Source organism: Seriola aureovittata, chromosome 16, assembly GCF_021018895.1.
Source record: "Seriola aureovittata isolate HTS-2021-v1 ecotype China chromosome 16, ASM2101889v1, whole genome shotgun sequence".
In the NCBI taxonomy this organism is placed as follows: Eukaryota; Metazoa; Chordata; class Actinopteri; order Carangiformes; family Carangidae; genus Seriola; species Seriola aureovittata.
Window position 1 is genome coordinate 9,641,849 of NC_079379.1, and position 17,008 is coordinate 9,658,856.

At 41.5% G+C, this 17,008-nt stretch overlaps 1 protein-coding gene across 1 annotated transcript; it reads left to right on the plus strand.

The window, feature by feature from the left end:
• Positions 1-100: 100 nt before the first annotated feature.
• On the plus strand, positions 101-16,877 carry skic2 (SKI2 subunit of superkiller complex). The gene is made up of 29 exons (XM_056399159.1): positions 101-184; positions 570-688; positions 1,201-1,322; positions 1,604-1,721; positions 2,252-2,366; positions 2,461-2,535; positions 2,637-2,690; positions 2,803-2,963; positions 3,660-3,815; positions 4,039-4,184; positions 5,294-5,440; positions 5,528-5,612; positions 5,718-5,824; positions 5,964-6,110; positions 6,230-6,326; positions 6,416-6,628; positions 6,841-6,951; positions 7,089-7,200; positions 7,350-7,468; positions 8,341-8,472; positions 8,710-8,847; positions 8,934-9,038; positions 9,497-9,629; positions 9,896-10,022; positions 11,231-11,441; positions 12,365-12,475; positions 13,686-13,904; positions 14,513-14,653; positions 16,331-16,877. Exons 1-29 carry the CDS (start codon positions 172-174, stop codon positions 16,529-16,531), a joined length of 3,735 nt encoding a protein of 1,244 aa, XP_056255134.1. The 5' UTR covers positions 101-171; the 3' UTR covers positions 16,532-16,877.
• Positions 16,878-17,008: the final 131 nt, after the last annotated feature.

Genomic DNA, 17,008 nt, shown 5'->3' on the forward strand with positions numbered 1-17,008 from the left:
GACAGCGTTGTAAAAAAAAAAAAAAAAAGTGACACATCTACAGTTTGATTCTTATTTTTCTGTTTTTCTGTTTTCTTGCTAGCAACTTCCGCTTGTCACTTGGCAACTTCCGAGGCGACAACAGTTTCCACAGTTAGTGGCAACTTTTAGCTTCTAGCTGCGAGTGGGGACATGGACAGAATAAGTAAGTTGTGTTTTATTAATATCAAGTCAGATCCTACAATATTTATATATATATATATTTAACGGAGAGGCGTTTTATCTTGCTACCATGGCTCGCTGGTGTAACTTGTGTGATGATGATGTGGCTAACAGTGTAGCCAGACTTCTGTCAATCAGTGCTGCACTCAGCCTCATTACCTGAAGATTTAATATTTAACTAATTAACCGGTGGCTTTAATTATATCTATATGCCATTTTTTCTCGAACTCATACAGACTAATAAAGAGTCAAGTTAGCACTAGAGATCGTAGGGCGCATCTTCCTAGCTGCACCCTGCTTGCATGGAGGTGGACTAGCTTTATTGTGTTTTTTTAGTCCATTCATACTCTTTGTCTTGTTTTATGCAGATGTGCCCCCTGCGGGCCCCATGGACCTGCCGCTGTCCCTGCTGGAGATGGGATGCTCTGGCAGGTTTGAGCTGATCACACACTCCCTGCCCGGCCAACCTCTACCTCCATCCAGCACGGTCAGTGTGGAGCAGGAGGATGACTGTGTACATTTACGCATTTGCAGTGTAAAACCGTGAAGTCTCACAGAAATAGAATCAAAATTGTACTTGAGTAAATGTGCCTGCCAGTTTTGTGTAACCTGGTGGAGCTTTGCTCTGTTGCATGAAATTATGATTTTATCATTAAAATAACTAATGTCTATCTGTGTTTTTGCGGTTATAAATAAATATGTGTTTGCAAGTTCAGACCTGATTATAACGCTTAATCACAGATGCACATTTGTCCACCTGCGTTGACAAGATATATTCTTTAAATGCTTCTGTTTCAGTCACATTTAAATAAATAAAACAATTTCTTGCATTTTACCTTTAGTAGTTGATTGACAGTAGTCACTTGGGAAACCAGATGGGAATTACATACAATTAAGGAACTGAACTGATGTTTTGGTTGCATAGTATGTCTCTTTGAATGCTGGCTCATGAGGTTACTTTCAGTTAGTGAATGTCTGATCTAATCTTCCCTTCCACAGCTCCCCCATGGGCTTCCTCCAACCAGCCTGAACCTGGAGACAGAAGTAGAAAAACAGTTTTTACGGGACCCCGACTGGCTTCCTATACACGACACAGACTTTGCCTTCCAGAAGTTTCTCAAGTATATATGCCTGTTGATTATCTTGTTATTGCTGGTGAAAAAGCCAATAATAGCTAAATAACTTATTTATCGATTTCTATTGAATAATAAAGAGAGTGTAACTTTTAAACTTTTGTGTACCTGCCGTTTTTGAAAACTCTAAAATATTGTCTAATCAGGATAGTCGGTATACAGATCAAAAATTAAAAAGACATAATAAAAAGACATTGTAATTATCGAACTGAATTATTAACCACATACATCTGAGGAAGATGTAACTGCTGTGTTGTTTTCTTCAACAGAGTGACTAAGAGAGAGTGTAATGTTGGCTCTCTACTCAACTGCACTCCGTCTCCGCTTCACTCAAGTCTCTCTGTGGTCAGAGATCCGACCACAGGGATGCTGCTGGACTTCACAGAGGTATCTCACAAATATGTTGTCCCTTTCTTCCCATTGTACTGTTATTATTTTAATTGTTTTAATTGTTCATCTTGAGTTGAAATGATTAGTCTATAACAGAATATTTATCAGCAACATTTTTGATAATTGAGTAATCCTATGACATTTTTGAAGCAAAAATTATGAAAATTTACTTGTTTGAGCTTCTCAAATGTGAAAATTTGCTGGTTGCTGCTTTTCTTTGTTCTCCATGTTAGTATAGTGAATATCTTTGGGTTTTGGACAATGTAAATGTACGTTTTTGAAAATTGTGATGGGCATTATTGACTACTTTCTAATATTTCATACACCAAACAATTAATCATTTAATTAAGAAAATAATCTGCAGTTATAGCCATAATGTTATCCTGTTTTAAAACCAATTACAGCGATTAAATTGTCTTTTTATTTTGTCTTTCTGTATTAGTTCAACAGAAAGAGCCCATTGTGTTACTTTCAGTAGAGGTTAATTAAGCTACTGTGGCTCTGTTCTGTCTGTAACTCACCTTTAGGTTCTACTTGAGAACACCGGCCTCTCAGCAAAGAACTCACTGTCATTACAACGCCAACCCGGGCCTCCTTCAGAGAGCCTCCGAGGAAGCAACACCAACTACCCCTTCCTCCCTGGTGAGATGGATTCCTTTAGTAACGATTTATGAGGAGTTTTCATCGTGGCCTTATTATCTTACAATATTATTTGTTATGACAATGATCTTCACAGGAGGAATGGAGGAGCTTACACTGGAGCAAATCAAGAAGAAATCTGACCTGGAGGAAGACATCGACTTTGTGAATGGTGATTTTAAAATTTTGATTTGCATTGTCATAAAATGATATTGAAAACGTTTGTTGTTATTTCAGCTCTTCATGGCAGTATTTCTTACTTTTCTTTCACAGGTTTGCTCAGAGTCCCACCTGGTCTCAAAGCTGGGATGGACTTCACTGACAAAGGTTAGATATCAAGTTGTCCTGCGCAAAAAAACAAAACAAAAACAAAACCCTCCTAAAGAGAAATACTTAATAATTTCCTTTTTTTTAATTTTTTTTTATTTGTAACTTCAAGATGCCAAAATGTCAAACCCAGAGGTCAACCTCATGTCCCTCCTGTCCGCATTTGATGACATTAACTTACAACCTGAGGCAGAGGAGAAGGAGGAAGTCAAAGGAGGTGAAGAAGCTCCCAAATTACCCAGAACAAACAGCCTTGAAGACCTGGGCATCAAGGTATTTCAATTGTTTTTAGAAAATCTGGTAAAGGACATTTCTTCACCTTAAAATCATGATCAACATTTAAATCTCCAACTGTGAATGGTCTAATTTCTTTTTTCTCTTATTTAGATTTGAAATGTAATATAAACTGTTTTATCACTGTAGAAATGTAGTAAAGTGCTCGGTTTTGAACTTAAATATATCAGCTTTCGCATGAGACATTTAACTGGTGATTGAATTTAAAAGAAAGAAAGAAAAGGATTTGTGAATTTTAAAAGATTTGGCAGTTAAAAGCATTTTGTGTGAAAGGATTGAAAAATGATCCGCTGTCAGGCCCGTCTTAGTTGTGCTGTGTGATGAAATTGATCGCAATGGTAACATTAGGTCATTGATGCTAATACAGGTGCTAATCATCGTGTTAATACACGGTTCTGCCTAGAAACTGTGTGTGTTGATTATAAATATAAAGGTGTTCACAGTGTCCAGATTTACTAACTTATAATCCAGTGCTCCACTATTTATTTGAAATTCTTTGTTTTATCAGTATGTGTAGAATAAATGTGTGTTGTCGGGTATTTGAATGACAGGAATCACTGACAGATGTGTAACAGAGAAATATGTCAGTTATAATGGGTTAGGTCTCATGTGTCTGTTTTCAACTAATATTTTGTATTTTTCCTTAATTCCAAGTATGTTGTTGTCTGTCTTCAGGATGCTGTGTCATCCTCCACTCCAACAGAGAAAGGAACAGATGAGAAATCAAAGCCAAAAGAGAACCCAGAGGATAAAAAGAAATGGGCCATCCCTGTTAACATAACTTCACCTTGTGATGATTTCTATAAACGCATCCCCAACCCAGCTTTCAAGGTGGGTGTTCTAGTAATCATCCAGTTAAAAATATGACATGATGTCTGTTCGTGCCTCTGTTTATATACTGTGCATCACCAAACATCACACTTCCCTCCCACCTCCTCGTTTATTTGTTGTCTCTCTGTGCTTCTGTGTATGTGTGATGAATCATTACATGAAAATCGTTTAGCTTGGTGGCTGAGCAGCCAGTGATCCGTTCCTTTGCCTCCCTCTGCTCCAGTGGCCGTTTGAGCTGGATGTTTTCCAGAAACAGGCTGTGCTGAGGCTGGAGGCTCACGACTCTGTGTTTGTAGCTGCGCACACATCAGCTGGCAAAACAGTGGTGGCCGAGTACGCCATCGCGCTCTCACAGAAACACATGACAAGGTGTGTATTTGTTGGTGCAAATTAATTTTTTATACACTCACCTATGCATGTAGGTGAGCAGCTATGCACTGAGCTGATGAACATTGCACTGAGAAGCAGTGTGAAAGTGTGAAAAAAAATATACTGGATAAAATATAAGAATTCAATGAGAACATGATGAGATAAGGTAAACAAGAGTCAGACCAAAGATAATGTAAAAATGAAAACTGGATTAACAAACTGTCAGATAGCTAACGGTCAAATAAGTTACATTATCCCTCAGGTCCCCATAGAATGTACAACGCAGTAATTAGTGTACTACATACACATATGCATGTTTAGTATGTTTAGTGTTTTATTTTTACGTGTAATAAAACATCAAATGGTTAGCCCAACAGTAAATTAACAGTTAATTTAAATTTTGTTAGCAACATATTAGCCTCAGACAGCTAGCATAATGGCTGACTGATTAGCAGTAAAGATTTAAAAAAACCAACATCACAAAACAGTACAGATACTCCAACACAAACATTTGGAGAGATAAAATGCCTGTCAATAATTTTTTTGCTTGGTCACATTTCAAATATGGACCAAAAAAAAAAAAAAAAGAAAAAGGCTAAAGACTAAAGGAGAGTAAACTGTACTTCCATTCATGGGGAATAAAGCTTCAAAAAAATCATATGTTGCTTTCATATTTACTGGAAGTGGAGGTGTAACAAAGCAACTGTTTGCCGCCATGTTTGCTATGTTAACTTAAAGTAGCAATCTCAAATTTCTCAGTTTTTCGTTATCTTGGGCGACACCTATGGCGATGCAAGGTAATTGCCGGTTTGTTTTTGAAGCACACGTCACTAACTTTATGTTAGTGGCTCATGTTCCTTGTGATCTTGTATGTGATCATTGGCAGACACCAACTGTAAAATGCAAGGACTTCTGTGCAAACTTACTGTTGTGTCCACAGCTTGTTTCAGAGCAGCGTGTAATCGTTTAACATATCCCAAAACCTTGATAATTGACTAATTAGAAATGTAATGTTTTAACTTGATAGTTGCAAATGTATTTTATATAAGTTAGTAATGTTGTAGTTTTTCATATCATATTCTGAATCTCCTCATTGTGTCCTCTGATAGGACCATCTACACATCCCCTATTAAAGCTCTGTCCAATCAGAAGTTCAGAGACTTTAAGAACACCTTCGGTGACGTTGGACTCCTGACGGGCGACGTCCAGCTCAGTCCTGAATCCTCATGTCTCATCATGACCACTGAGATCCTCAGGTACAGATATGGAACAAATATTAGAGTCGTGTTTTTAACAAAGATGGATGAGCTTCTAGAGTCTTTGCTCCTTCTCTCCTCTCTCAGGTCTATGCTGTACAATGGATCAGAGGTCATCAGAGACTTGGAGTGGGTGATCTTTGACGAGGTTCACTACATCAATGATGCCGAGGTCAGGGACAAGTCCCCGCTGTTTTTCCTCAGTGATCTGATTTACTGTTGAAGTCAAGAATAACAGTTTTCCTCTCCTCTTTTGCCCTCCCTTTGTTTTCCTCAGAGAGGAGTTGTGTGGGAGGAGGTTTTGATTATGCTTCCCGATCACGTCAGTATCATTCTACTTAGCGCCACAGTGCCAAATGCCCTGGAGTTTAGCGAATGGATCGGGTAAGTGCAAAACACTGAGTGTTTAAAAACCATTTGTGAGGCACAACAACAATTGTATTTTTTTTTTTTTTTATTATTAATTGTATTTTTGTATTCTTTGAACATTTCTCATTCTTCCCTCTCAAACTCTCGTCTCCAGTCGTATTAAGAAGAGGCATATTTACGTGATCAGCACAATGAAGAGACCTGTGCCTTTGGAGCATAATCTGTACACAGGAAACAGCACCAAGACTCAGAAAGAGATGTTCCTGCTGGTGGATGCTGCAGGCAACTTCCTGACTAAAGGGTACAGCTTTTCTCTCATCCGCAGCTTTGTGGTACTTCAGTAGCTGGTTATTATTTTCACAGAGCACAGAGAAAAACTTTGAAGCTGTTTGTCATAGGGAGTGTGTGTTGTTTGTTCAGGTACTATGCAGCTGTTGATGCCAAGAAGGAGCGAACCAGCAAACATGCACAATCATTCGGCACAAAAAGCACTTCTCACAACACTTCAGCTAGTCAGGTAACTCCCGTCCGTTCTTTTCTGTCCCCTCACCGCTGGTTGATTTTTCTCTTAACAACATCCTTTGCGTGTCTTCCTATCATCCCCAGGACCGAGCGGTGTGGCTCAGCCTCCTGCACTTCCTGTCCCAGCGGCATCAGACCCCGGTGGTTGCGTTCACCTTCTCTCGGACGCGCTGCGACGAGAACGCCCGCTCGCTGGAGTCCATGGACCTGACCTCGTCCATAGAGAAGGCCGAGATCCACTCCTTCTTCCAGAAGAGCCTGAGTCGCCTCCGGGGAGGAGACCGACAGCTGCCTCAGGTAAAGAACGCTCGGCTTAGCCCTTAAAATTTAAAAAAAAAGGCAGCGTCCTCAAGTGATGATGAATTTATTTTTTCACTATTCTGTCAAGCTCCTACTTTGAGATTAGGGCGGTCAGATGTACGAATATGTAGTTTAGCCTTAATTCAGCCTTAACAAAAAATAAATCAACCACAATATGTGAGATTAAAATTTCAGAATCTTGTGTTTAGATCCTGCAGATGAGGGACCTGTTGAAGCGGGGAATAGCAGTCCATCACAGCGGGATCCTGCCGATACTGAAGGAGGTCATCGAGATGCTCTTCTCGCGAGGGCTCGTAAAGGTAACGAGAAGCAGTGCGCTAAAATGACTGGTTTTATTGCAAACCTGTCGATCCGCCGCTTCAAGCTTCAATCTGTACGCACATGTTGGCCTAGAGGTTTAAAAACTGTTCTTCCGCATCTTCGCTTCATCTCCCAGGTGCTGTTTGCCACCGAGACTTTTGCAATGGGAGTGAATATGCCCGCCAGGACTGTGGTGTTCGACAGCATCAGAAAGCACGACGGCACCGGCTTCAGAAATCTGCTGCCAGGTTTGGTGCTCCCTGTCCCTGTCTGCATCTTTCCTGCCTTTCATCTGAGCCCACATTTATTATGCTCTTTCATCTCTGAGGATGAATCGGAGCTGAGGGAAACAACAGTATTCTGATATCTCTTTTATGTTCCTGAACTGTACTTTCAGGTGAATATATTCAGATGGCGGGCAGAGCGGGGAGGAGAGGGCTGGACGCCACAGGCACCGTCATTATTCTGTGTAAAGCGGGCGTTCATGAGATGGCAGATCTGCATGTCATGATGCTGGTGAGGCCCCCTTCATGTTTCGGTCCCCAGAATGACTGTAACACATGAGTTTATAAACCGGTCGGTTTGGCATCAAATCTCCTGGTCATCTTTTCTAGATATAAATATCCCAAAGTAGCGCTCTGCCTCCTGTTTATTTCAAGGACAGTGTTGCATGCTGGGTTATTTAACATTTAATTACACAGTTGAGTGGGCTATTTTAACTTCGTCCTCCCTCTGCGGCAGTTTGGAGAGGAGCATCTCGATTTCAATGTGCTCCTCAACAGAAATAAACCTCATTTGCCTCCGATGGGAGTTTTATCCTCTCTGCAAAATGTACAAAGAGCAGCATCCTCTCTTCTTCAGCTAATGTAAAGTTAGTTTAGCTGTTTGCAATGATATTTTTAGCAGTTTCTTTACATACATAAGCTTTTCCAAAGACTGGGTGTAGATTGGCAGACGAATATGAAATTGATTTTCTTTTTTCTTTTTTTTAGCTTTGAAGACCAGCAGGAAAAAATATATGAAAAATGCTCCTTTATTTCAATATTTGCCAAGACAACAATGAATTTATGAATTTATCTTACTAACAAATATTGCCTGTGTATCCAAAGCTTGTTATAGCTTTGCCATAGACAGGGGAGGGAACTCAGAAAGACTAATGTGTCGTTGGTTTTGGTCTTTAAATTGGATTTTTGCACAAGATCGATTTTGTTCAGGTTTCCTTCACTGATGTGAAGTCCTGCACTAAAAACCTGTGTACCTCTGTGTTATACCGGTAAACTGAGAAATTAAAGAAAGGCAGAGGAAAGAAAACGGAAAGGAGTAAGAAAAAAACCTATAATGGAAACATATTGGTAAATCGTTGGCATCATGTTCTTTGTCTGGCGCAGGGTAAGCCTACCATCCTCCAGTCCCAGTTCAGACTGACCTACACTATGATCCTCAACCTGCTGCGAGTCGAAGCCCTCCGTGTGACTGACATGATGAGAAGGAGCTTCTCTGAAAGCCACAGAGACACTCAGGTAACATACACCAAACACTGAACTGTAACGCTGCAGTTAAAAAGGACTAAAACTAGAAAATAAGGAATAAAAAGCAAGATTTTTTTTTTTGCCACAGCTACAGCCTCTCTTCCTGTGCCTTCTCCTCTTCGCTCATCTCTGTCACACCTCTTCCGACTCATGACAACTGACAAATGTGTTTATAAAAGCTTCCTGTTTCCTTTCCTCTTCTTCCTCCTCCTCTTCCTCCCGCTCCAGGCTCAGGAGAAGAGGATCGGCCAGCTGAAGCAGGCGCTGTCCTGTCTGCCTCCTCTGGACACGGAGGGCCAGCTGTCCGACCTGATGCCTTACTACCACACAGTGACGGAGCTACGAACCACCACCGAATCCCTCCAGGTACACAAGCACACACGGTTGGGCGCAAACTCTAAACAGCTTTTAATCAGCTGCTTGTTTATCGACTACATTTCCTCTGCTTCCAGCGTGCTATTCTGGAGTCTGTGAACGGGCTGAAAGCTCTGTCTGTGGGTCGGGTTGTGGTGGTTAACAACAAACAGCATCTCAACGCCCTGGGAGTCATCCTGCAGGTAAGTGTGAGTGTTTTTCTGAAACAGTAGCAGCAGATGAAGACATCCAAAATCCTGCTAAGTGAAAATATGTCACCTGTAGTGCCAAACCCAAACCTGGGATACAGAGTTTATTTATTTTGTACAGGAATATTTCAAATGAATTTACTGTCTTCAGCTAAACAAACAGAGACACTGTAGTTAATTCAGACATTTTAGCCGTTAGTGGTTTTAATTTAACCTTTATTTAATTATGTAACTCCCTTTCAGCAGCCAATGCCAGCATTCACCAGGGAGTGAAAACTTACACGTTAGGAAAACTCACACAGAATAAAGAAAGGCCAGGTTTGGGTAAAACCCAGGACAACAGCACTAAAAATTCATTGTTGTTCATGTGTGAACATTGTACGATTGTTGTATTCCCTCGACTCCACAACTCGTCTTTTTGACTCATCCGTCCCATCTTGTCTCCGTGCCAGGTGTCCAGTGACTCTGTGAATCGCACATTCACTTCTCTGATCATCTGTGAGAAAGGAAATGAAGAAGGAGACGGAAAAGGAAACAACACTGCCTTCCCCCACCTCTACAACACAGCTCTCTTCATACCTGAAGGTGGGTTGACGGACTGCACATTTCTGCACTTCTACACACACACACACACACACACACACCCACAGACAAACACACATGCACACACAAACACACGCATTCTGGTTTCCTCTCATTAACACAGAATTTCATTTCTATCCACAGCCTTCCCCACACATTCTCTAAAACCGCCCACACATATTTTTTTGATGCTTTCACAGAGCAATTTGCAGTTTGAGCAGCAACAGAATTTGATTAAAAAACATTTTTTCTTGTTTTTCTTTTTTCAGGCTCTTGCAGCCACACAGTACAGAAGCTGAAGTTTCAGGACATTTCTGCCATCACAATGAAAACCCTCAAAGTGATTCCTGACAGGATCATCGACAACTACAACAAGAGACAACAACCACGATTCAGGTGTGTGTGAATGTGCGTCGTATGAGTTCTCAGGGGAACTCTGATTACCTCCTTAAAACCAGAATGCTACTCCACTGTATATGATAGAAGCATTATCTAACAGTGGAGTTTTTAACTGTGGAGTTTCTGACCACTTGCAATGTTGTAGCTTGTGCATGAGGACGTGCGTGCATGTGTACGGCCTGATCCACATCCTACCGTTGCTGTTCTGCTCACCGACAGTTGGTGGCAGTAAAATGGCAATAAAGATATGGTACGCATAAACAAAAGCAGGGAAGAAGAAGAACTGTGAGCTTGTAACCAGCCATGTAAACAATGCTGGGCTTGAAGTGGAGGAAGTAAAATGGAAACGCATTCAACATGTAAACACGCAAACAAAACGTCACAGGGCACCTTTTAGTCTTTAATTCAACAAGCCGGTTCTTACACACTCACACATCACGAAATAAATTCATACAATAAACCAAAAAAAAGGTGCAAGTGCACTTCAACTAATTATAAAAAACACATTTTTATAACTTGAACATTTACTTGCTTTTTCACATGATATTGTGTGGTGTTATTTTACAGCTACTTGGACCGAGTGGCTGACAAACTGTAGGCCTGCTCTGATATACAGTATAAAGTATTTATTTAAATTTGCGTGACGCCCATTTGCACATTGCCTTCTCTACATGCATGCACAGCTCACATCTAATCAGATTGGCTTGACATGTCTCATCTGCTTGTCATTAGTGTACCAGTTAGTCTCGTTAGTCTGCTCGTTAGTAGTTATTTTGCCTTTTAATTGATTTGGTTGTCGCTACTTTATTTGTTCGGTTTCCACTGGTTTGTATCATGTGTACTGCACCAGTGTATTCTAAGATGCTGGTTTACTTACATTTTATTTGGGATTAATAAAGTATTTATCCATGTATATAAATCTATGAATAGTATCGTCTATGTAGACAAACACACAGCTATAGTAATTCACCTGTGAGATTGTCTTAGGGTGTTTCACACACTAGAACCCTGTTAGGACCATCTTCTGGACATAATTAAGTTTTACAACAATGTGTATCCAGGTCCGCGTTCATGCTTTTATTACCACAGTTTCTTGTCCATTATGTAGAACACAATACTTTAACTCAAAACTGTCACAGTTAAAAAGGAGGTCATCTTCCCTGCTCGCCTTCTCACTGCCTTCATCGCTCCATCTTGCCCTTTAGGCACGACCCTCCCGGCCAAGCCATCTCCACGGCGACCCAGGAGCTCCTGCGATTGGCCGAGGCCAACCCCACCGGCATAGCGACGCTCGACCCCGTGAACGACCTCCAGCTGAAGAGCGTGGATGTGGTGGAGGGCGCCATGAGGCTCCGTGTGCTGCAGGAGAGCCTCAAAGACTTCAACTGCATACACACGCCCACTTTCGCAGAGCAGGTGTGTGTTGGTGTGTGTGTTGATGTGTTTAATCACTGAGGCAGTCCTTGAAGAAAAAACGCTCTTTTCATTTCCCAGAGGAGTTATTTATATTTTTGAGACGCACTGTGCAGATGAATAATAAGGGAAGTGTTCCATTTCACTGTTTGTTAATAAAGACTCCAATTCCTTTGTGCTGCGATCGCATATTTATGCAGCTAATTAACATCATACCCTTACATAAGACACTTGCGTTACAATTGGCCCCCTTGTGATGCCTCCCCTCATTTCTCCCTTTTCATTCCAGCCTCGGTTTCCTTTTATCCATCCATCATTTCTCCTCTAGTTTCACAATAATAACATCAAACTCCGCCACAACATTTCTGCTTTTGTGTTGTGCATCCTGTCTTCCTGGCAGCCTCCATTAGGAGATAAGATGCAAGAATCGGAGCCGCCCGTTTCTATAATTACCCATATAGGCCCATAGCTGCCGCTCATCACTGTCTCACAGGCACAGCATGTCACTTGAGCCATCTCACACACGCACACGCACACTAACACTCACACACACACGCACTCACGCAAGCTCTCTCATTACTTTGCAAGATAAGCTTTTACTTGCAGTATCACTGTCTCCTCTCATCGTTGCAGATTCACACTTCCTTGTGTGAAGCACTGTGGGTATTGGAAAGCGGTGGTTAATGCAGTAGGCTCTACAGTTCAAGCTGTTAGTATACAGTAATTGGCCTCAGTGGGTTTATGTATTGTATTCACTCAGAGACTACTCTGTGCTGTCAATGAGAATACAATAGGAAGCATTTTCCTCCCCGTCACTATGCAGCACCGCTCTGAAATCAGGTCAAGCGCCGCAGTGCTGCTGTTGTATACTCAAGTTAAGTGATCACTGTGTGTGTGTGTGTGTGTGTCTGTGTGTGTGTTTTCAGTTTGCTCGGGTTAAGGAGAGGATGAGTGTGCAGGAGGAGCTGGACAGGCTCCTGTTCCTGGTGTCGGACCAGTCTCTGTCTCTGCTGCCTGAATACCACCAGAGGATCAAGGTTTGGATCAGATGTTTGACTCGCTGTCCTGACCTGTTTCTGTCAGGGCGCTTTTATTTTTCAAAATAAGGTCACTTCTAGAGCTGGATAAATCTTTCAGTCGATCAGCAGAGCTAGAACTACTGAATATTTGGCATTTTTCATAAATAACTTAAATTAACAATACATTTTCAAAATTGTTGATCACCTATTTAACAAATTTTCCACTTAATCAGTTTCTGGAAATTTGATATGGATGTTTAAATATTTCTTTAATGTATTTGTAAACAAGACAAAGAGTTTCCAGCTATATGCTTGTAGCTAGGCACAGAGGTGGTTTGAGCTAAATGCTAATGTCAATGTTAACATGCTGATGTTTAGCAGGTATCATGTTTACCATGGTCACATCATAGTGTAGCATGCTAACATTTGCTTATAGCACAAAATAGGAGAAATTACACTTCACGATGATGGGACTCATCCGTTTTCCAGGTATTTGATTATAAACCATCGTATTGGACAAATAGAAAGTTTGACCTGATGATGGTGCTGGTGGATGATGGTAAAATGATTACAATTTATCCTGAGGGGCACAGGAATGTCTGAATTCAATTTCATGGTAGTATATCAACAGCCAAGATGTTTCACCAAAAACCATCATTGTCAACCTGCTGGAGGCACTGGAGGAAAAGTCGGAGGATCACCAAAGTCAGCAGGGTTCATCGTCTGGGAATTATGAATGACTGTGCAAAATTTCATGGCAAATTAACCAGTAGTAGATATTTTAGTTGGTGAACTGACCAATATACCAACATTGCCATCACTACAGCCCATTAGCATGGCTACAAACTAATTAACAGTTGCTAGGCTTTATAAGAATTTTAGGCCATAAAAATACTGAGAAACTGTGTCCTAGATCATCAGTATTACTCTGAACCTGTAATACTGACTCCAAAGGTAAAAGTTATTGTAACTTGACCATATTTTGTGACAGAAATGTTAGTTTTTTTTGTCCACGTGAGTGAAGCAGAGCAAGAAGCTGAGGCAGAAGGGATATGATATTATTGATGAAAGCTTTTTTCCTTTAACATACACATTTCAAAGAGGAATGAAGTAGCATTTCAGTTTCCTTTTAACCAAATGAAGGTTCAGCCACGTGCTGATCCCAGCTCGACTGGTCCTGAACAAAGACTTTTAAAGAACTTTATTCCCCCCGCTTGTTTTCCTCCAGGTTCTTCAGTCCCTCCAGTACGTCGACAGCAGCGGGGCGGTGCAGCTGAAAGGACGTGTAGCCTGTCAGATCAGCAGCCACGAGCTGCTGCTGACCGAGCTGCTGTTCGAGAACGTCCTGAGCCCGCTGGCGCCCGAAGAGAGCGCCGCCCTGCTGTCCTGTTTGATCTTCACACAGAACACACAGGTGGAGCCGCACATTACCAACACACTGCAGGAGGTGAGGACAAGCTGCAGTTTTCTTGCTTGTATTGTATGAAAAAAAAAAAAAAAAAAAGATTATAGTGACAGCGAACATGATGTTTGAGTACTAACTGTACAGACTTCGCCTCCTCCATCAGTGACTCACACACACACACACACACACACACACACTCTCACATTGTATTACATTGTACAGATTTGATGTATACATCCCCGCCCTGCAGAAAGGACAACAAGGGCACTTCACCTAACTCATCCCAGTCACTTGCTCACTTATTAATTCACTCGTGTGGACTGTCTCTGACGAATACGCCTTCGCTGTGTCAGTGTGTGTTTGAACCGGCCCTGATACACGAAAGTGCTTTATGAGGGCTTAAATTAGTGATGACCCAGGTTGTGTCCTAAGACCTGCCGTTCTAGAAGAGCAGACACATCCTGGCACGGTTTGTGAAGCAGATTTTTTGAGCGTAAATGACAAGGTCATCTTGTTAACACTAAAAGGCTAGAGTGATGCATTTAAAGGCGGCTTGTAAAAGTAAAATCTCTGTCTTTCAGGCGTAACTTACTGTTTCCCACCTGTTCCCCCTTCTCTCTCTCTCTGTCTCTCTTTTTTTGGTCTTTCAGGGCATCGATCGGGTGCTGACAGTGGCCCAGCGAATCGGAGAGCTGCAGAGGGATTGTGGGATACCACAGACAGCTGAGGAGTTTGTAGGCCAGTTTAAGTTTGGTCTGACAGAGGTGGTGTACTGCTGGGCCAGAGGCATGGTGAGGTTTAACCCTTTGTTGCATTTGATTTTGACCCCATTTACACCTGGTGTGATCATGCAAACTGTGTGTGGATATTTTATCAGAATATTTTATATTTTATTAACCCCTTCCTCTGCAAGATGAACATGGGGAGCCACGCTTGTCTTGAGCTTGGACACACCATGTTTGTTCAGGTCCAGCTCTGCTCATAGATTCAGATCCTGTAACGATGCAGGCAGAATCCACATAACAGAAAAGCTTATTAATGAAGTACCAGATGTAAATGCAAAAGATAATTTTTTAATATTAAGGCTGAAACTAATGATTGATTGTCTAATTGTTTGGTTGATAAAATATCACAAAAAACATTTCCCATAATTTCCCAAAGCTCCTGTTGACATATTTAAATGGGTTTATTAAACCAACAGTTCAAACCCCAAAGATATTCGGTTTACTATCACATAGGGAAAACCAGCAAATATTCACATTTAAGAGGCTGGACACAGTTCATTTTTGACTTTTTTTTACCTGGAAAAATGTTTTTTAATGATTAAATGATTCAATTATTTTTTTTCATATTCTTATCTTAAACCTAAGTTCACCAAACTCTTAACTGGACAAACACGTGACATGACACTGATGGCACTGTTTATCAGGATGTGCATGCACGGGAGATTTCATCATTACCATTTATGACAGTAATAAAACCGCCACATTCGGCTTCCTGTTCTGTTTCTGCGCTGGTTTCATTCACTTAAATTTGACTAAAAGAGTAAAACACTGCAGAGCTTCAAATCGTGCTCTCGCAGATGAGCAGACAAAAAGAATAAGTGAAACACAGTCAGTAGTTGTGTTAGACGACCTGGAAAAATTAGTAAAATGTTAATAATACATCTTTCAGCGACGTGTTTTCAGAGCAGCACTGTGCTGTGACAGACATAAAGAGTGTCCTGACATGAAGCTAGAGGCTGAAAAGCATCTTTCTGAAGTGGTTCATGACTAGTATGAGAGACGGTCATATTAGACTAGGGAATATTACAGCCCTCAGTCGGCGATGTCGCACTCAGGTGTTACAGTTTAACAGAGGATGATACCGGACGGCGACCTGCAGAAAGACTGTTGAGCTGAGAGCTGATGGAGTGAGAGAATATTCCCAACAGTCACTGAAATGTGCAAATAGAAACCATAAACTCTCATAATTTGGTAAGCACAGCAGCGTTGATGACAATATGATGAACAGTACATTCATTTAACATTAAGTCTGTGTTAAGTATAAAATCATTTTGGCTGACTTTGGTATAATACGTCATTCAGATTTAGGCATTACAATTCTCAAATCAAACAAGTGTTTGGACCGAGCCTCTTGCACCTCAGAGAAAATTCAGAGTAAAACAAAATTGGTGAGTGCCATAAATTCTCTTAAATTACTTGTTCATGCCACTTAAGAACAAATGGAACGACTGGTTCTGGCATGAGACCGGTTGTTTTGTGTAGCAGGAGCACATTTTGTCTTTTTCTACATCCTGTTAATCATCCCAAGATCTCTCCAACAGAATTCATATTTCCTTCTGGTTGTGTGCTACTTGAACGTCTCCTCCTCATGTACAACCCTTTTCCCCACTTGTGTTGCATCGCACACGCCATCTCACCGTGTCACTTTCTCCCCTTCCTCTGCACCTGCTGTCCCATCGCCAGCCGTTCGCAGAGATCGCCCTGCTCACGGACGTCCAGGAGGGCACGGTGGTCCGCTGCATCCAGCGCCTGGACGAGGTGCTGAAGGAGGTGCGACAGGCCGCCCGCATTGTGGGAGACTCCGTCCTGGGGAGCAAGATGGAGAGGGCCTCCCTGGCCATCCGCAGGGACATCGTCTTCACCGCCTCTCTCTACACCCACTGAGACGGGATGAAGACAGGCAGGGAGGGTGAGGATGAGGACGAGTGTGAGATCATGCCGAGGTGCCTGCAGCCGAGCGTTTCCTTTTGTGTGAAAGGTGCGAGAAAGATAGACGTGTATGGGGGAGGTAAAGAGATGGTGCGAGTTAACATGTTCCTGCTTACAAGTGCTGTATGTGCCTACAAAACATGTTGATGTTTACATGACAGTTCCTGACCATGAAGAAGGGAATGATTTTAATCAAAAGACCAAAGTACAGACAGGGAATGAACATGAAATCTGGATTGTAATTTATTGTACAGTAATAAAAATCTGTATCCAAAAAGAAATGTGATATGATGTCTTTTATTTCCTGAGAAATTTGTACAAACTATAATTATAAGACATAAAGGAAAACGTTTGGTTGCATGCTTCATCATCACTGCTCTGTTCTCCTGGCTTTGCTTTTGCAAGAAAGAAAGAAAAAAAATTCTGCTAGAA

Coding starts and splice junctions, on each gene's coding strand:
- skic2 (XM_056399159.1), top strand. Junction 6,629..6,840: donor GAGACCGACAGCTGCCTCAG/GTAAAGAACGCT, acceptor TCTTGTGTTTAG/ATCCTGCAGATGAGGGACCT. Junction 7,201..7,349: donor CTTCAGAAATCTGCTGCCAG/GTTTGGTGCTCC, acceptor CTGTACTTTCAG/GTGAATATATTCAGATGGCG.